The sequence below is a fragment of the Pseudophryne corroboree genome, chromosome 2 (genome assembly GCF_028390025.1).
Source record: "Pseudophryne corroboree isolate aPseCor3 chromosome 2, aPseCor3.hap2, whole genome shotgun sequence".
In the NCBI taxonomy this organism is placed as follows: Eukaryota; Metazoa; Chordata; class Amphibia; order Anura; family Myobatrachidae; genus Pseudophryne; species Pseudophryne corroboree.
The window spans coordinates 528,562,287-528,583,900 of record NC_086445.1 but is presented as its reverse complement, the minus strand read 5'-3'; the positions used below and the strand labels follow the sequence as shown (position 1 = coordinate 528,583,900).

General features: G+C 43.8%; 1 protein-coding gene across 3 annotated transcripts in view; it reads right to left on the bottom strand.

Annotated features, from left to right (window-relative positions):
- Window positions 1-21,614, bottom strand: part of LOC135033722 (CUB and sushi domain-containing protein 2-like) — a 1,450,369-nt gene that overhangs the window by 297,878 nt on the left and 1,130,877 nt on the right. For all 3 annotated transcript variants that reach the window (XM_063954204.1, XM_063954205.1, XM_063954206.1), the window contains 2 exons: window positions 9,251-9,389; window positions 7,596-7,783 (listed from right to left, as the gene is read on the bottom strand). In XM_063954204.1, coding sequence (XP_063810274.1) covers window positions 7,596-7,783; window positions 9,251-9,389 — 327 coding nt within the window. The remainder of the gene's footprint in view (window positions 1-7,595; window positions 7,784-9,250; window positions 9,390-21,614) is intronic.

Sequence of the window (21,614 nt, the reverse complement as noted above, 5' to 3'; positions counted from 1 at the left end):
GCTTTCTCCTCCGGGAGAAACACCTTTTTCTGGACTGTGTCCAGAATCATCCCTAGGAACAGCAGACGTGTCGTCGGAGACAGCTGCGATTTTGGAATATTTAGAATCCACCCGTGCTGTCGTAGAACTACTTGAGATAGTGCTACTCCGACCTCCAACTGTTCTCTGGACCTTGCCCTTATCAGGAGATCGTCCAAGTAAGGTATAGTTAAGACGCCTTTTCTTTGAAGAAGAATCATCATTTCGGCCATTACCTTGGTAAAGACCCGGGGTGCCGTGGACAATCCAAACGGCAGCGTCTGAAACTGATAGTGACAGTTTTGTACCACGAACCTGAGGTACCCTTGGTGAGAAGGGCAAATTGGGACATGGAGGTAAGCATCCTTGATGTCCAGGGACACCATATAGTCCCCTTCTTCCTGGTTCGCTATCACTGCTCTGAGTGACTCCATCTTGATTTGAACCTTTGTATGTAAGTGTTCAAATACTTCAGATTTAGAATAGGTCTCACCGAGCCGTCTGGCTTCAGTACCACAATATAGTGTGGAATAATACCCCTTTCCTTGTTGTAGGAGGGGTACTTTGATTATCACCTGCTGGGAATACAGCTTGTGAATTGTTTCCAATACTGCCTCCCTGTCGGAGGGAGACGTTGGTAAAGCAGACTTCAGGAACCTGCGAGGGGGAGACGTCTCGAATTTCCAATCTGTACCCCTGGGATACTACTTGTAGGATCCAGGGGTCCACTTGCGAGTGAGCCCACTGCGCGCTGAAACTCTTGAGACGACCCCCCACCGCACCTGAGTCCGCTTGTACGGCCCCAGCGTCATGCTGAGGACTTGGCAAAAGCGGTGGAGGGCTTCTGTTCCTGGGAATGGGCTGCCTGCTGCAGTCTTCTTCCCTTTCCTCTATCCCTGGGCAGATATGACTGGCCTTTTGCCTGCTTGCCCTTATGGGGACGAAAGGACTGAGGCTGAAAAGACGGTGTCTTTTTCTGCTGAGATGTGACTTGGGGTAAAAAAAGGTGGATTTTCCAGCTGTTGCCGTGGCCACCAGGTCCGATGGACCGACCCCAAATAACTCCTCCCCTTTATACGGCAATACTTCCATGTGCCGTTTGGAATCTGCATCACCTGACCACTGTCGTGTCCATAAACATCTTCTGGCAGATATGGACATCGCACTTACTCTTGATGCCAGAGTGCAAATATCCCTCTGTGCATCTCGCATATATAGAAATGCATCCTTTAAATGCTCTATAGTCAATAAAATACTGTCCCTGTCAAGGGTATCAATATTTTCAGTCAGGGAATCCGACCAAGCCACCCCAGCGCTGCACATCCAGGCTGAGGCGATCGCTGGTCGCAGTATAACACCAGTATGTGTGTATATACTTTTTAGGATATTTTCCAGCCTCCTATCAGCTGGCTCCTTGAGGGCGGCCGTATCTGGAGACGGTAACGCCACTTGTTTTGATAAGCGTGTGAGCGCCTTATCCACCCTAAGGGGTGTTTCCCAACGCGCCCTAACTTCTGGCGGGAAAGGGTATAACGCCAATAATTTTCTATCGGGGGAAACCCACGCATCATCACACACTTCATTTAATTTATCTGATTCCGTAAAAACTACAGGTAGTTTTTTCACACCCCACATAATACCCTCTTTTGTGGTACTTGTAGTATCAGAAATATGTAACACCTCCTTCATTGCCCTTAACATGTAACGTGTGGCCCAAATGGAAAATACGTTTGTTTCTTCACCGTCGACACTGGAGTCAGTGTCCGTGTCTGTGTCTGTGTCGACCGACTGAGGTAAATGGGCGTTTTAAAGCCCCTGACGGTGTTTGAGACGCCTGGACAGGTACTAATTGGTTTGCCGGCCGTCTCATGTCGTCAACCGACCTTGCAGCGTGTTGACATTATCACGTAATTCCCTAAATAAGCCATCCATTCCGGTGTCGACTCCCTAGAGAGTGACATCACCATTACAGGCAATTGCTCCGCCTCCTCACCAACATCGTCCTCATACATGTCGACACACACGTACCGACACACAGCACACACACAGGGAATGCTCTGATAGAGGACAGGACCCCACTAGCCCTTTGGGGAGACAGAGGGAGAGTTTGCCAGCACACACCAAAACGCTATATTATACAGGGACAACCTTATATAAGTGTTTTCCCTTATAGCATCTTAATATATAATAATATCGCCAAATAAGTGCCCCCCCCTCTCTGTTTTAACCCTGTTTCTGTAGTGCAGTGCAGGGGAGAGCCTGGGAGCCTTCCTAGCAGCGGAGCTGTGTAGGAAAATGGCGCTGTGTGCTGAGGAGAATAGGCCCCGCCCCCTTTTCAGCGGGCTTCTTCTCCCGTTTTTCTGACAACCTGGCAGGGGTTAAATACATCCATATAGCCCCAGGGGCTATATGTGATGTATTTTTAGCCAGCATAGGTACTTTCATTGCTGCCCAGGGCGCCCCCCCAAGCGCCCTGCACCCTCAGTGACCGTTGGTGTGAAGTGTGCTGAGAGCAATGGCGCACAGCTGCAGTGCTGTGCGCTACCTCATGAAGACTGAGAAGTCTTCAGCCGCCGATTTCTGGACCTCTTCTCTCTTCAGCATCTGCAAGGGGGTCGGCGGCGCGGCTCCGGTGACCCATCCAGGCTGTACCTGTGATCGTCCCTCTGGAGCTAGTGTCCAGTAGCCTAAGAAGCCAATCCATCCTGCACGCAGGTGAGTTCACTTCTTCTCCCCTAAGTCCCTCATTGCAGTGAGCCTGTTGCCAGCAGGACTCACTGAAAATAAAAAACCTAACAAAACTTTTACTCTAAGCAGCTCTTTAGGAGAGCCACCTAGATTGCACCCTTCTCGGCCGGGCACAAAAACCTAACTGAGGCTTGGAGGAGGGTCATAGGGGGAGGAGCCAGTGCACACCACCTGATCCTAAAGCTTTTACTTTTGTGCCCTGTCTCCTGCGGAGCCGCTATTCCCCATGGTCCTGACGGAGTCCCCAGCATCCACTTAGGACGTCAGAGAAAACCAGGTTGCTTTAAGTGTGCTTGCACTACGTGTAAATTTTTGATTCAAGGTGACTCCTTTAATCATCCACACTCTGGCAAGAAATATTGTATTCAACATCATCTTAATTGTGACAGTACATTTGTAATATACCAGATCCTATGCCCCTGTGGTCTCACTTACATAGGGAAAACAAAGAGAAAATTCAAAGAGAGGATGGCGGCCCATAGGTCATCAATCAAGGCGGCTATTGAAAATGGCTACAGTGAACAACCTGTTGCTCGCCATTTCCAGGAAGCTAGACACACGCTTCCTAGTTTGCGCTATCGCATGATTGATCACATCCCACCTCTAAAAAGAGGGGGTGATCGTGATGCAATGTTAATTAAACGTGAAAATGAGTGGATCCATCGTTTAGATGTGATCCATCCTAGGGGTCTTAATGAACTTCTCACATTATCATGCTATTAAGTATTCTGTTTTCCGTTTAAATAGGTGACTAATTAACCCAGATTTAGCAGTGCGGCTTAGGTATTCATGCTGTGAAAGATCTTATCAGCTATAATTCAGTCACAATATGCTTTATCTGTCTCCTCAATAGGGTGTTATCAGTCTCTGTCTGACATGTATCATATTACATTTACTTTATGTGGAGCTTTATACTTTGTATCATATCCTACTCTTTCCATTACAGCGTTGTTGCATGCTGGGTTGCCATGGTTATTATACACACACAGGCTGGGTGGACGTGCGTCGCGTCTATACGCGATGACGTCACTTTAACGGGACACCGCCGGTGCGACAGCGTGGTGAAGGGCGCGATCCCGTTTTTCAAACACGGTGAGGGGTATAAAGTTTGGGTAAGTCACTGTTTATTTGTTATACTTGTATCCTGAAGACAATCTAATAAGATTGAAACGTTGATACTAATTCGTCTACGGCTCTTTACTTCCTGAGTGCCGCACTACACTTCTTGTCTACACTTACCTTTGTGAGGGCACCGGGAGCAGTTATCTGGAACAGGAGTGCCGGCCACATGACTGTATATATATATATATATATATATAAAAGAGCAAAAATGACAGCACTCAAAACCATAGTACAGAATGAATAGATGGTGTAATGCAGTAAAATAACAGAAAGGCACTCGCTTTTCCAGCTCATTGGAAAAAGCAAAACAAGCCAGCACTCACGGTTTATATGAGAAAACGAAGAAGATTTATTCCATATCAAGGCGACAAGTGTACATACAGGCTGTGCCTGTATGTACACTTGTCGCCTTGATATGGAATAAATCTTCTTCGTTTTCTCATCTAAACCGTGAGTGCTGGCTTGTTTTGCTTTTTCCAATGAGCTGGAAAAGCGAGTGCCTTTATATATATATATATATATATATACACATACATACATACATACATACAGTGCATCCGGAAAGTATTCACAGCGTTTCACTTTTTCCACAATTTGTAATGTTGCAACCTTATTCTGAAATGGAATAAATTAGTTTTTCCCCTCAAAATTCTACACACCCCATAATGACAACATGAAAAAAAAATTGTTTAGATTTTTGCACATTAATTAAAAATAAAAAACTATGAAATTACATGTACGTAAGTATTCACAGCATTTGCTCAATGCTTTGTTGATGCACCTTTGGCAGCAATTACAGCCTCAAGTATTTTTGAATATGATGTCACAAGCTTGGCACACCTATCTAGTCTGGGCTCTGGCTGGGCCACTAAAGGTCATTTGCAGAGTTGTCCTGAAGTCACTCCTTTGATATCTAGGCTGTGTGCTTAAGGTCGTTGTCCTGCTGAAAGATGAACTGTCTCCCCAGTCTGAAGCCAAGAGTGCTCTGGAGCAGGTTTTCTTTCTCCAGGATGTCTCTGTACATTGCTGCATTCATCTTTCCCTCTGTCCTGACTATTCTCCCAGTTTCTGCCGCTGAAAAACATCCCCACAGCAAGATGCTGCCACCCTCATGCTTCACTATAGGGATGGTATTGGCCTGGTGATGAGCGGTGCCTGGTTTCCTCCAAACATGACGCCTGGCTTTCACGCCATAGAGTTTAATCTGTATCTCATCAGACCAGAGAATTTTGTTTCTCATCGTCTGAAAGTCCTTAAGGTGTATTTTGGCAAACTCCAGGCAGGCTGCCATGTGCTTTTTACTAAGGAGTGGCTTCCGTCTGGCCACTCTACTATACAGGCCTGATTGGTGGATTTTTGCAGAGATGGTTGTCCTTCTGGAAGGATCTCCTCTCTCCACAAAGGAATGCTATAGCTCTGACAGAGTGACCATCGGGTTCTTGGTCACCACCCTGACTAGGGCCCTTCTCCTCCGATCGCTCAGTTTAGACGGTCGGCCAGCTCTAGGAAGAGTATTGGTGGTTCCAAACTTCTTCCATTTACGGATGATGGAGGCCACTGTGCTCATTGGGACCTTCAAAGCAGCAGATATTTTTCTGTACTCTTCCTCAGATTTGTGCCTCGAGACAATCCTGTCTCGGTTGTCTACAGACAATTCCTTTGACTTCATGCTTGGTTTGTGCTCGGACATGTACTGTCAAGTGTAGAACCTTATATAGACAGGTGTGTGCCTTTCCAAATCATGTCCAATCAACTGAATTTACCACAAGTGGACTCCAATTAAGCTGTAGGAACATCTCAAGGAGGATCAGTGGAAGCTTCTTGGCAAAGGATGTGAATACTTATGTACATGTGATTTCTTAGTTTTTTATTTTTAATAAATTTGCACATTGTCATTATGGGGTATTGGGGGTAATTCCAAGTTGATCACAGCAGGAATTCTGTTAGCAACTGGGCAAAACCATGTGCACTGCAGGGGAGGCAGATATAACATGTGCAGAGAGAGTTAGATTTGGGTGTGGTATTTTTACACTGCAAATCTAATTTGCAGTGTAAAAATAAAGCAGCCAGTATTTACCCTGCACAGAAATAAAATAACCCACCCAAATCTAACTCTCTCTGCACATGTTATATCTGCCCCCCCTGCAATGCACATGGTTTTGCCCAACTGCTAAAAAAAAATCCTGCTGCGATCAACTTGGAATTACCCTCATTGTGCGTAGAATTTTTAGGACAAAAATGAATTTTTTCCATTTTGGAATAAGGCTGTAACATAAGAAAATGTGGAAAAAGTGAAGTGCTGTGAATACTTTCCGGATTCACTGTATATATATATATATATATATATATATACACACACAGGTTGAGTATCCCATATCCAAATATTCCCGAAATACGTAATATTCCGAAATACTGAATTTTTTTAGTGATAGTGAAATCTTTGTTTTCTGATGGCACAGTGTAAACAAACTTTGTTTAATACACAGTGTTATTAAAAATATTGTATTAAATTACCTTCTATTAAAAATATTGTATTAAATGACCTTCAGACTGTGTGTATAAGGTGTATATAAACATAAATAAATTGTGTGAATGTACACACACTTTGTTTACTGCACAAAGTTATAAAAAATATTGGCTAAAATTACCTTCAGGCTGTGTGTATAAGGTGTATATGAAACATAAATGCATTCTGTGCTTAGACATGGGTCCCATTGCCATGATATCTCATTATGGTATGCAATTATTCCAAAATACGGAAAAATCCCATATCCAAAATACTTCTGGTCCCAAGCATTTTGGATAAAACCAGTATGAAAACTTGGAAAAGATAGTGGTTTCCTTCCCTACTCACTGCTTTTTGTGGGGCCACTCTTTGTTGGTAAGATATGTTTGCCTCAGTTCAGAGTGGCTCCGAGTGACTTTTCCTTATCTGTGCTCATCTGCTTGTCTTTGTGTACCCATTGTTGATGTTGAATGTACAGAAATCAAATTCAATGAAAATCATACACTCAAAATGTAAAACTGTATGCAGTGAGTTACTGAGTATGCACCTGAAGCCAGGGAGCAGGGCATCATACAATGAAAGTTCATTATAGCTCATGTGGAAATATAGCAATACATTATATCTATGAGTGTACTGTGAATAAGAACAGAGAGAAATCCTCTAGAGAGTGAAGGAGTAGAAGATTCTGGGAAAATCTCTCTTGGCAGTTCTCATTCAAAGCATGAGGAGAAAAAAATCCAAATTAAGAAGGAATAAAAGCAGCTTTCTTATACAAAGATGCTGTCCAGAAGTCATTACTCCAGTTGTTATGGTAAAAGAAAATCAATAAAGATGATCAAACTGCAGAGTGCAGAACGGGTTCTAATAGATTTAAGTTCTCCAAACACTTTGCTATAGCACAGCTAGCACAATGACGCCAATTTCTCTATATTTGAGTGGAGCCCTGCCTGCTGTGCTCACAACTACATAAATGAACAATTCCTGCAAGACCTGCCTCCATAGTCATTTTGTGCATCGGATGGGGGTAATTATTTTTAATCAAGTACAAGCAATTTGGCTTTTATCTTCAATCAATAGCACAGACCTGAATTCAGCAGAAATTGCAGCAATTCATTGCCTTTCTAAGATACAAGTATTTAGTATTGTAACAGTATCACTACATAAAGAAACACAATACATATTACACAGAACGGTTGCTTACTCTCATAGCGGATTTGAAAACCAATGTCGGAGTGACTCTTGTCAGTGGTGAAGAGCAGGTATAGGAAGTTGCTGGTGCTGATTAAGAACTGGGGTACCTGCGTGCCATCATAGACCCCAATCAATGGTGAAGAATAAGACTTCCCATCTCTCACTTCCAGGGTGTCATAATTCACCTCAGTCTTAAATCTGCATCGATAAGAGAAAAGCAGTCTCTATAGGTTGTACAGTTAGAGCAATGGTTTGATGGTTACAGATGCAATGCATTCCATTAAACACGGTTAATACACCGATTCACAATTGTAGATATTCCAGTGCTAGTATATTATTACAAAAATAGCCATTGATACATTTTATTAATTACTATGTTAATGTAGTAAATTGCAGTTAGATACCACGTGGACTCATAATGCTATTGGCCAGTTAAAGTGGCTTTTTCACATCACCTAAGCAATCACAGCAAAGCTGCACTGTATTTGTTAGTCTCTGACAGGCCGGCCAGTCACATTGGCTCAAGGAGCAAATCAGTGGTGTCAATATGTTATTTTTTAGTTTGAATTGGGAAAAAAAGCCTGAAGAAAGAAATGGAGACTTATGGATTTAGTGAATAATAATTTGGTAAACTAGGGACTTGGCTGGGGATATGGGTCATTAGGTCGACAAGATTTAGGTTGATAGTCATTAGGTTGACCACTATTGGTCAACATGCAATAGGTCGACAGGGTGACTAGGTCGATATGGCTATTAGGTCGACATGAACAAGGTCGACATGGAAAAGGCCGACATTAGTTTTTCAATTTTTTTTAATTTTTTAAACTTTTTCTTACTTTACGATCCACGTGGACTACAATTGGGAAAGGTAACCTGTGCTGAACTTTTGGTGTTGTTTTCTTTGTAAAATGACGGGGAACCCTAGTTAGTGCTCCGTATCCCCTCACATGGCTCGCTTAGCTCGCCATGCTTCGGGAAAGGTGCCTCGCTCCGCTACCGCTGTGCTAGACACAGGTTACCGTTCCCAATTGTAGTCCACGTGGATCGTAAAGTATGAAAAAGTTCAAAAATGTATTTCTTTTTTAAAACTCACGTCAACCTTTTTTCCATGTCGACCTTGTTCACGTCGACCTAATGACCACATTGACCTAGTGACCATGTCGACCTAGCGCATGTCGACCAATAGGGGTCGACCTAATGACTGTCGACCTAAGTCTTGTCGACCTAATGACTGTAACTCACTTGGAGACTCTATATTTAAATAAATGATTTTTCATGACTGCAGATCTTGCTGGGACCAGTAGTGTCACATACAGTTTTTATTAACCTACAATCTAATACTTTAGTACCCAAACTCCCATCAGCAGGGTACTGGCAGAAACCCCAGTGCTTCAGCTATACAAGTTGTGGATTTATACCTGTTAAAGTGTTACCAGCCCATACTGCAAAAGCCTGGTCCTGGTTGCAGCTTTTGCTGGGAAACACCAATGTTCGGCCTCCCATAATACTGGTAATGAGGTCAGTCATGAGCAGGTACTTAGGTCACTTTTGTAGTCGGAATAGCATTTATTTAAAAAAGCAGTTTTTGCTCTTCTTATAGATAACTTGTATTAAGCCATGTATAGAAAAACATCACTTGAAGCTAGTATAAGGGTGCTAACTTACTTGTCAAATGTGATTTTTATAGGGTATCCAGGCTGTGCTTCCAGAACCCACACACAGTTCAAGGAATCCTTGTAAAACCCAGGCCAGCCAGGAGAAAGAATCATCCCACTTGGAGCTGTCAGGTGTCCACCACATGGGGCTGTTAAGAGAGGTATAGGATGTCACAAAGGCAAATACTTGTAATGTACAATGAACTGATATGCTGGACTGAAGGAAATACTATAGGTCTGTGAGAGCTGGATGCAGTTGTGCCATGTATTTCTTCTTCGCACGCACTGTGCATGCGCCCCAGACTCCGTGTGCATAGGTTAGTAATTATGGTTGAGACGTACAGTTCCAGAAATGCCTTGAGAATAATTTGGACTTTCCTGGGCAGTGACTGGAAGGTGAGAGGGAGGTTGCTATGCGGGCACACAGAGATGGCCTGTCTTATTGGCGTGTTATGAGAGTGTTGCAGGCGTGTTGCAAATGTAGATGCATAATCATCACTTTGGAGGTTATACTCTGCAGGAGATTCTGCACCTACCATAGGGCTGGTCCAACTTTCTAAAGACGCATCTGGTATTTGAGCAACTATAGACATTGAGAATGGGCAACACAGTTCTTGCATATGCAGACACACAGATGTACACAAGTGAAGGACATGGAGCTGAAATTATTTTTGTGTTGCTCAATGCCTAAAAAGGGCACACTGGAGCACCCGGCTCCTGTCAAGGTGGAGGAGTCGGCATTTTGGTGTCACCCCCTCCGAGTTTGACCCCCGGGAGAGGCCTGCACCCCCCTTGTGACGCCTGTGACTGGGGAGCATGCAAGTACAAGTTATGACTGTGCATTAAGTGTAGCCTAGTTAAACTATGCCGCATCTCTAGATATGCCCTTTAGTAAGTGTATGTGTCACATATCTTGAAAGCTTGGTGTAAAGGTAATCATTTTTACTGTTTAAAAAAGATTCATACAGAAAAATAGATGATGTGTCACCCTTCAATACCATGAAATAAGTAGCTACCACCAGTGCTACAATCTACAGTAAAGCAGGGAAAATACAAGTGAAGAGGACCATAGCACAAATGAATGGACCTACTGACCTGGAGAAGACAGCACAAGAAAGTCCTTGCGATTTTGAATTCTACATTCGTGACTCTTATACTTACATGAGTATTTAATAACCAGCTCAAATACACAGTACATCCTACAGTAAATAAGCTCACACGTGTCTCTCCTATGCATTCAGTTCATAAAGCCCCTGATGTATGCCCAGTTCATGAAGGTATTCTCTAACTTTAAGATAGGTATTATTTTTTATAATCTAACCCTCGGTTCATGAATTTAGTTGCCATTACGTTGAAACAGAAAATCATAAGAATTACGTGATCTGCCTAGGCCACAGTATTCTTCTTTTTAGATGCCACGGGGCATATTTACTGTATAATAATTTGCATCTCAGATGCGGTTGTGACGCAGTAAGTTTGCCTACATTTGCTTTGCAATATTTAAAAATATTGCATGAATGTATTTCTGCTGTGCCCCCTCTCCTTCCCTTCCTGAGTATGCCCCGGATCTTCCCCTATGTGCTGCTGCCTGGCTCCTGGCATCCTCTCTTGACCCTCTTCGATCTATACAGTAATAGAAAATAATAAAATAAGATTTACCTGCACGCTGCACCCAGGGATCGGTAATTGGTGAGCGCCTTCTCTGTGACCCGGTTAGCTGATCTGTGCGGTCAGCTGAGGTGCAATGAAAGTCCAAACAGGCACCTCAGTTGACCGCACAGATCAGCTAACCGGGTCACAGAGAAGGAGCTCACAGGTAAGTTTTATTGTATTTATTTTCTGTTATAACTATTTTCTCTGTGATCAGCCTATGGTCTAATAGACACAATGGGGGAGATTCAAATGTTTGAAAAGTCAGTTGGGAGTCTGTTTTTTCCTAAAACTGTCACGCAACCAACTTTTCATACATTTGAATTCCCCCCAGAGACTGATCCCAGAAGCCGGCACCGGACTCTGCTGTGCTTGTTCTTATGCAGTACCATCGCTCAGGGTGTAGGGCCCTGGGGGCAGCACTGTCGCTGCCCAATGGCCACAGCATCCGACTAGTAAGGTATATGAACGCGTCCGACATGCACCCTGCAGTGTGTAGAACTGCCAAAAGCATCTGGGTAGCTCTACACTATCTTCTGCTGGCTGCCACGCCCCCTTTGTGATGTCACATGCTGCTCTGCTCTGCTATGTGCTGTATTGAGATCTATCATTCGTTTAGCTGTTAATCTTTCCAATATTCAATGTCACAGCAAAAAGATTATGTTTTATTATTATTATCAATTATTATTATTTACTTATATAGTGCCAGCAGTGTTGGACTGGGGCATGTAGGGCCCACAGGGGGAATGCAGTGGTAGGGGCCCATGTTTAGGGGTGTGGCCAGTCTCTAGAGGGGGTGTGCCCAGCCACCACATTGGTTTGCCTAACCAGTTTGCAAGAGTTGGTCCCCTAGATAAGTATATACAGTAAATACTGTTGTGCATGCAAGATAATGTACTAGACTGGAACCTGATCCCTAGAGGAGGGCGTAGGCCCCCAGGCAGTAGGGCCCACCGGTGGTTTCCCCTGTACCCCTGTGGGCCAGTCCAAACCTTAGTGCCAGCAAATTATATTACACTTTATCACTAGTATTATATTTTATTTAAAACGTTAACATACCATCTATTGCTGTACATTGAGCCAGAAGGTACAGAAATCCCTACCCAAAGGAGCTTAAAAGATAAGGGTCTATATAGTAAATGCAATCATTGTATTTCTCCAGCCTTATTGCTGTAGAAAGTGATGTTTACATTCCCTCCATATTTATGTCTTAGAAACGTACATAGAAAGCAGTGATGTCTCTGTCTTATCTGCTGTCCATGTAGTTTATGCAGTACCCATAGGATTCAATGGGGGCTGCTTTTGGGTGGTATTTATATACCGGGAGCAGCCAAGCTTCTCTCCTATTTTCAGACAAATATAACACCATCCTTTGATGGCAGCATGTGTCTATACCTACTTGATAAAGTGGAGACAAGCACGGAAGATCTTCCTGCTGTCTCCAGAATTCGATTTGTCTGAGGTCTGATGTCACTGGGGGACTCTCACTCCACGGTCCTGCGCATGCACACTAACAATACAAACACTACTACAGTAGGATCATTTACTAAACAGGTGTGAGGAACACAATGTATAATGTAGTAAAATTAGCTGTTGTTGGGAAAAGTGTGTGTTGCTATTGTAAAGGGCCCTACACACTGGGCGATATCGATAGCCAATTTGGATGATATGAGAGTACAGACATCTATATCGTCCAAATTGACTGACATGTTTAAACGATGATCGTTTAGCGATGAACAATTGCGGGCACACACATCGTTCATCGTTGAAGCATCCACACTGAAAGATATGACCAACATCGTTCATATCTTTCAAATATATCGACCAGTGTGTAGGGCCCTTTAGGTATAAGCATTATAAGCCAGCTGTAGTAAAGCATCCTTTGGCAACTGACATATGTTGCTATAAGTACTAGCTAGTTTGCTAGTTGCTGGAAACAGACCAGGATGGTTGATCCCCATGATGTTTGGCTAACTGTTCATTGCAAGAGACTGCTCTATTTGTTACAAATATATAAAATAAGTGTAACTTATACTGTACATAAAAAGGGACTGATAAATAGAAATAGAAACACAATATATATATTCTTTCATTTAACTCCAGCAACATTTTTTTCATCTGCTGCTGGGTTATAAGTACTCTAGGGCAGACATTCCCAACCTCAGTCCTCAAGGCACACTAACAGCCCAGGTTTTAGTGATATCCAGACTTGAGCACAGATGGTTAACTTAAATTAACTAAGGTACTAATTAAGTCACCTGTGTTCAAGCATGGATATCACTAAAAGCTGGACTGTTAGTGTGTTTTGAGGGCCAACATTGGGAATGCCTAGTCTAGAGCAAGAGCTGTTTGTATCCCTGTTGCATATTTTATCACTGTCTTGGTATTTTGCATTTGTATAATATTGAGAAGCATTTAAATTGTAACTTAATTTGTTCAACAATTCACCAAAGACAAAGTAAACTGTGGTTTTCTGTATATCCCTCTTGCAAAGTCGGTGAAAAACATTTGTGGACACCCAAGGCAACTTTTTGTGCTACTGCCCTGCTTGTCCTAATACACTATCCCCAACCATATACAGTACATTATTATAACCTCACCCACATGCTTTTGACCAGGTCTTGGGAATAATACTTGAGTGTGCAGTGTGGACAATGGGGGTAATTCAGATCTGATCGCAGCAGCAAATTTGTTAGCTAATGGGCAAAACCATGTGCACTGCAGGGGGGGGGTGTGAAGATATAACATGTGCAGAGAGAGTTACATTTGGGTGGGTTATTTTGTTTCTGTGCAGGGTAAATACTGGCTGCTTTATTTTTATACTGCAATTTAGATTTCAGTTTGAACACACCCCACCCAAAGCTAACTCTCTCTGCACGTGTTACATCTGCCTCCCCTGCAGTGCACATGGTTTTGCCCATTAGCTAACAAATTTGCTGCTACGATCAGATCTGAATTAGGCCCACTATTGTAAAGATTGCCTTGTACTCAGGTTGACCAGTCCAACACTGATTACTTGTACTTTGTTTCGCTGGCCATAATTTGAAGGCAGCTATTAAACACTACCCTGTAGAAGAAGACTCAGCAGAGAGTGTTGGGGAAGGGGAGGGGGGTTACCTTGAAGGGAGTCCAGGAATATAGAGTTTTGGGGGTTTTGCAGAGTTCCAAATTTAGAATATACCACACATCGGGTTCAGTACGATTTCACTGCGGCCGGGGTGCCGACCGTCAGTATACCGACAAGGGCATCCTGGCCGCCAGTATGCCGGCAGCGGGGCAAGTGCAAAGAGTCCCCTTGCAGGCTCGGTGGCTCGCTGTGCTAACCACAGGATCTATTCCCACTCTATGGTTGTCGTGGACACCCACGAGTGGGAATAGCCTCTGTACGCCGAGATTCTGGCTGACGGAATTGCCAGCTGTCGGGATTCTGGTGTCGGTATCCTGAATGCCGGGATCCCGACAGCCAGCAAATTAAACGTATACCCACACAGCATTGCCCCATTCACAATATGCTATGCAGAGTGCCCAAAATACATGATTGAGCCACATATCAGTGCCCAAATTCATGATATACCACACATATGTGTCCCAAATGGGACTACATTACTTGCTATAAGTATTCTAGGAGCGCAGGGTTTAATAACAGAATATAGGCAAGTACAAGGTAGGGTAATAGAGGAGAGTGCAGGGTAACTGATATAATAGAGGATAGAGTAAAGCAGGGTAGTGTAGGACAGGGTAGCATGGATAATGTGCAAAAGGATAGTATAGCATAGGATTCTGTAGAACATGGTAGAGAAGGAGAGGTAGTATAATACAGGATAGTGTAGAACAGAATAGAATAGTATGATATATTATAATATGGAACATAGCAGTGTATGACAGGGTGGTATAATTTAGCAGTGCTTCTTATATCCAGTCCTTGGGATATAGTAACAGTATATGCTTTCCTGGTATCCTCACAGAATCACAAGTAAAATAATTAGAACCACCAGTGGATATATCAAATGATGTCAGTCAGTAATGAATACACTTGTGCTTCAGCAAAGAGATAAGGAAACATGCACAGTTAAGGGCCCCACACACTTATCCAACCGCATGTCGGAGGCGATCACCCCGGCAGCCTCCCGGGGGGCAGGATCGCCCAAGATACAATGGATGCTGTCCTTTTGCATCAGATGTATCCTGGGCGATCCCAGCCATGCCCCCAGGTCGAACCTGATTGAATGTGCAGCACATTCAATCTGGAGGAACTGATCCGATGCTCACGGGAACGCGCATTGGATCGGATCGGACCGGAGACACCTCAAAAATGCCAGATTTCTCCCAATATATCGGGCCGAATGCCCGAAATGGGCTGAAATTGGGCATACTCGCTCTAGTGTATGGGGCCCTTTAGTGTGTTCTGAGGACTGAATTTGACAAGCACTGTATTGTAGAATAGTATAGAAGAGGGTATTATAATATAGTGTAGTGCAGAACAGGTTAGTATAATAGATAGGTTAGTATAATAAAGAAACGTGTAAGACATGCTAGTGTAGAACAGGTTAGTATAATAGGTTAGTAGAATAAAGAAACGTGTAAGACATGCTAGTGTAGAACAGGTTAGTATAATAGGTTAGTAGAATAAAGAAACGTGTAAGACATGCTAGTGTAGAACAGGTTAGTATAATAGGTTAGTAGAATAAAGAAACGTGTAAGACATGCTAGTGTAGAACAGGTTAGTATAATAGGCTAGTAGACAGGGGTGTATCTAGGGGTCCGAGCGCCCCTGGCAAAGTAAGGGGCTGGCGCCCCCCCCCCCCCCCTACACACATTTGGAATAAGGTGCGAGTATTGGAAATGGGGCACGGTCTTGTGGGGGAAGGGTGTGGACACAATAGTACTTCCAATTCAAATTATGCCACACAGTAGTGTCCCTGATTCACATTACACCGCACAGTAGTGTCTCGTATTCATGTTACACCATCCCTCCCCCCTAACCCACCTTTCCCACATCCTGACCTTAACCCGCTTCCCCCCCCCAAAAGCCTCTTCAGTGGTGCCTAACCCTAACCCACCCTTCCTAATCTCCTTCCCTGCAGACTAACCCTAACCCTACCACCCTCGCAGCCTAATCCTAACCCTCCCACGTGGCTTGCCAGTGGAGACTTTGGCACCAACTCGATCCGGATTTTGGCATTCTGCATCGCTATCTATGTTGGGATGCCAGCATCAGCATTCTGAGCAGTTTCGGGATGCTGGTGTCAGCTTTCCGACCGCCGTGATGCCAAACACCGGCATCTTGATTGCATCCTAAATGAAATGCTAATGAGATGCTGGGAGATGAGCCTCAAATGGACCCAGCCATTAACCAAACACCATTAGTTGGATGGTAAAAGTACTTCCTGTTAGAAAAAACATCAGGGTGCAATCACTTCCAAGATAAACTGATCATTATACAGTTAATGGATATACATTTCCTTGAACCTGGCCTTGAAATAGGTAAGATATGTATTTTCTTTATTACACTCAACAAGTTAAAATTTTCACTTACTCACTACTTACTTACATCTAACATGCATGAAAATTGTGTAGTTTTCCAGGTACTACAGTCCCTTCTCCCAAACACTGTCACTTTTTTATTATCTTCAACAACAAATAGATCTATAGCACTGTGCTATATAACAATTGCTGTGTACCCGGTGAGAGTCTGTTACTGCCGGCGTGGCCCCGGTGTCCGTCAGCACCGCACTGCACTAGTGATCAGACTAGTGTCCGGCAGCACCGCACTTGTAATCAGACTCACAATAAACTACAGTTCCCAGCAGCCCTTGCTGCCGGGAGCTTCCAGCAACAAGGGCTGCTGGGAGCTGTAGATTATTTTGAGTCTGATTACAAGTGCGGTGCTGCCGGATACCGGCGCCGCTCCAGCAGTAACAGACTCTCACCAGGTACAGTCTGACAGTACTGCTTTTCTATCCTTTGGCCGTGGGTGGCAGAGCCAGTCGGCGCCCCCTCATTGCCTGGCGCCCCTGGCGAGTGCCATCCTGGCCAATAGGTAGATACACCCCTGTTAGTAGAATAAAGAAATGTGTAAGACATGCTAGTGTAGAACAGGTTAGTATAATAGATAGGTTAGTATAATAAAGAAACGTGTAAGACATGCTAGTGAAAACAGGTTAGTAAAATAGAGGATAGGTTGGGACAGGGTAGTGTAGAGGATAGGGTGGTACCAGGTAGTATCATATAGGAAAGTGTACAATAAGGTGGTGAACATTTGTCAAGGAATGATTTTAGAATTGTTTTCTCTCAGCCTCCATCACCTTTCCATTTGACGTATAAGCCGTGCTATTCTGGTAGGGGTAATTTCCAGTAATGTCTGTTATTTTGCTGGATGGTGCAAGTCGTGTGTTTATTTTATGATCCTGTCCTATGGGTTCACACCTCTCGGCAGGTTAAATACTGACCTGCCCTTCTGCCTACACCATTTGATGTGCTCAGCATGAGGATCCTGCTGTGTAAAGTTATTCTTAGCCCAGTTTTATTCCTCTATGTCCCTTCTTTACGATTGCTTCGTGCATTTACAAACCTCTTGTGTGCTGCTGTGTTAAGTATTAATGTTTACAGCACTCAGAGAGATGCGTCAGAATGGGACGTGTCAGCATTAGCAGTCATTCCGTTCAGCTGAAATGTGAAGATCTCTGTCAGATAAGCAGTGATGGATACATGATGGAGTACCCTCCAAACACAGTTAATACAGATTAATATTGCCCTGTACTGCATAGTGATTGCCTTTTAAATGCTATCACATGGAACTGCCTCTCATATCATTTAAGTACAGTATTACTTTTCTGAGAATTAAAATACAGCCATACTTATTGTGAACCTGTCACCTACACACAGTAGAGACTGTTATTTAATGGTTTATCACTGCTGAACACTACTGCAGTGTCCAGTCCAGTCACAGCAGTAGTGTTCAGCACCACTTAACCTACAGTACTGTAATGTTCTCAAACAAAGGGCCTAATTCATCTTATTGGGTAGTATGGATAGTGTAAGCGTTAGCATAACTGCCTCATTGCACTGAGGTCATGGATTAGATTGTCACCATGGCCCTAACTGCATGGAGTCTATATATTCTCCCCGTATTTGCATGGGTTTTCTTCGGTACTCCAGTTTCCTCCCACACTACAAAAATTTACTGGTAGGTTAATTAACTATGAGCAAAGAAAATGCGTCTTTTATTATAGGAGGACCACAGTGTCAGAGAATGTCACCCATTGGCTCCCAAAAGTCCCATGATTAAAGTATTACACATCCGAAATAAACCGTAGTCCTCCAGGACACACAAGCAGCTTATGCTGATTTAAATGATATGCGGCATAGCTATATTCAGTGTGTAATTGTGACTGTACCTAATTATGTTACAGTGTTTGGCTGGAATACACTATAGCATTTTGTATGCTAATGCAGTTGCTATTACACACAGAATATAGACATGCTGCATATCAATTTAAATAGCAGAAGCTGCTTGTGCGTCCTATTTGCAGCAATAACATGTGAATAGGATGCACAACACTTTATCACAGTCTGTCTATTTGGAACTCTACCTATTTTAATTATTAATCTTGATTCTGCCTAAGAATTTATTTCTCTACCTTTTAATATTCTGGCTTTAAAAGGTATAAAATAGACTACCCCCATAGTTGTGCAAGTCTTTACACAACTTTTCTCATGTTCACTTTAGGATATTATTAAATATATTATTACATATTTATGCTTAAACAGTGATTTGTGTATAGTACTCAGATGGAATAAGTTGATGGAGTGTGATAGAGTAATAACGGAACAAAGGGGGTAATTCAGAATTGATCGCAGCAGCAAATTTGTTAGCAGTTGGGCAAAATCATGGGGGTAATTCCAAGTTGATCGCAGCAGGAATTTTGTTAGCAGTTGGGCAAAACCATGTGCACTGCAGGGGGGGCAGATATAACATTTGCAGAAAGAGTTAGATTTGGGTGGGTTATAGTGTTTCTGTGTAGGGTAAATACTGGCTGCTTTATTGTTACACTGCAAATTAGATTGCAGATTGAACACACCCCACCCAAATCTAACTCTCTCTGCACATGTTATATCTGTTGCCCCTGCAGTGCACATAGGGACACGTTCGCATTGCGCACGCGTGTTGTTGCCCGGCAACGAGCAGCCAGAACAAAGAAGAAAGTGATCGCTAGCGCGATTGCAAGAAGATTAACAGCGGGGAGGCGTTCCGGGGCATCTACTCACCGTTTTCCGGGCGCGGAGATCCGAAACGCAGGCGTGTCCAGGCGTCTGGAGGGCGGATGTCTGACGTCAAATCTGGGACCTTCATCGCTGGATCGCTTTCACAGGGTAAGTAACTGCAGGGCTAGTCTACTTCTGCACAAAACATTTTTTAGCATAGCAGGGCTGCACAAGCAATCGCAGCCCTGCTATGCTATAATATACTCCCCCATAGGCAGCGTCTAATTGATCGCACGAGCAGCAAAAAGTTGCTACGTGCGATCAAGTCTGAATGACCCCCATGGTTTTGCCCAACTGCTAACAAATTTGCTGCTGCGATCAACTTTGAATTAGGCCCACAGTGCAGCAGCAACTATGATGGTTGTTGCAGAGACCACTACACAATTATACAAATAATGGCCCTCATTCCGAGTTGTTCGCTCGCAAGGCGAATGTAGCAGAGTTACACACGCTAAGCCGCCGCCTACTGGGAGTGAATCTTAGCTTCTTAAAATTGCGACCGACGTACGCGCAATATTGCGATTACAAACGAGTTAGCAGTTTCAGAGTAGCTCCAGACTTACTCTGCCTGTGCGATCATTTCAGTGCTTGTCGTTCCTGGTTGACGTCACAAACACACCCAGCGTTCGCCCAGGCACTCCCACCGTTTCTCCGGCCACTCCTGCGTTTTTTCCGGAAACGGTAGCGTTTTCAGCCACACGCCCCTGAAACGCCGTGTTTCCGCCCAGTAACACCCATTTCCTGTCAATCACATTACGATCGCCGGAGCGAAGAAAAAGCCGTGAGTAAAAATACTTTCTTCATAGTAAAGTTACTTGGCGCAGTCGCAGTGCGAACATTGCGCATGCGTACTAAGCGGATTTTCACTGCGATGCGATGAAAAATACCGAGCGAACAACTCGGAATGAGGGCCAATGTTAATGGACGCCTTTCTGCATGCTTCTGTAATCCGCTGCTGCATCCGAGGACATAGTATCGGATCACTTGCGTGAGTATCGGCCATCTGAGTGACCCTCGAGTGTCTTAGGATGGCCGGGCTGTTCAAACTGCCAGTGCCGGCTGCTCCGGGATCATAGCGGCATCTCACGCCCTGCGGTGCTGCCAGCGAGTGGTGCGCTCCATTCCGGGCCTACACTGATACATGTCAGGGGTCACCCAGGTGGAGTGCACGAGGTTGTGTGTGTGTGTGTGTGTGTGTGTGTATATAAAAGGTTTCCGTTTAACATATACATGTGCAGTACAGGAAATTTGTGCTACATAAGTGTGTGTGTAATACAGGATGAATCTGTGTTATGTGTGTGCAGTAGCCATGATGTGTGTACAGTTTATATGTGTAACATGTATCTCTATCTATATATACAGTATAGATGTATATATAAGTATGTATGTATATATACTGTAGCAATTGGCAGCACTTACGGCTCCAAAAAACGGAAGACACACACGTGGTCAAAGTCAACGTTTCAATGTGCGGGGCCCGCAGAACATGCGGGCGCATCCTTTTCTTAATTTTTGCAGTTGGATCGCTTATTGCGATCCAACCTGAATCGGGCCCAATATTTTATTTGTGAGATTACATTTCATAGGCAGAGATTAGCCCTTTCCTACACTTACATGCCCCTTCACTCCCCCCATATTGCCTCTTCAGGATCAAGGATGCACAAGTCAGAGTTACACAAAAGCATAAAAAGGACGCAGAGATGAGCATTTTCCATGTGCATGAGCCGTCTGATAAAGCACATACTACACTCTAAAAGTGCCAAGTATCCAACTCTAAATGGCAGTACGGATGGTGTAATGGTTAGCATTACTGCCTCACAGCACTGAGGTCATGGGTCAATTCCCACCATGGCCCTACCTGTGTGGAGTACTTGTGTGGGTTTCCTCTGGGTACTCCAGTTTCCTACCATAATCCAAAAATATACTGGTAGGTTAATTGGCAACCAACAAAATCAACCTTAGCGTGAATGTGTCTGCATGTACATGTGATAGGGAATATAGATTACAAACTGGGAATAGCCAAAATATTTGCTGCAGAATGTCTGCACTATATAAATAACTGGTAATAAATAATAGTACATAAATAAATAATGAACCCCAGAGTGCATGCTTAGCACAATGGGACTATTCTGTATACTGGCCAAGCATAACAGGCATATACTATACACTGCTCAAGTTTCATAGGGCTAAACTGAATATGTATCAATCATGAAAGTCCACTGTATAATGGGCTTGGCTATGGGATCCTGATGCATGCGATGCCGCTGGTCACATGACTGACACCGTAATCCCGACACTAAGAATCCCCCTAACCCTCCCTTTCTGCAGCCTGACCCTAACCCTCCCTTCCCGCTGCCTAAACTTAACCCTCCCCTTAGTGCCTAACCCTAACCTTAACCCTCCCCGGCACACTTACATTTGGGATGTCGACTGATGGAATTCCGTTGTCAGGATTTTGA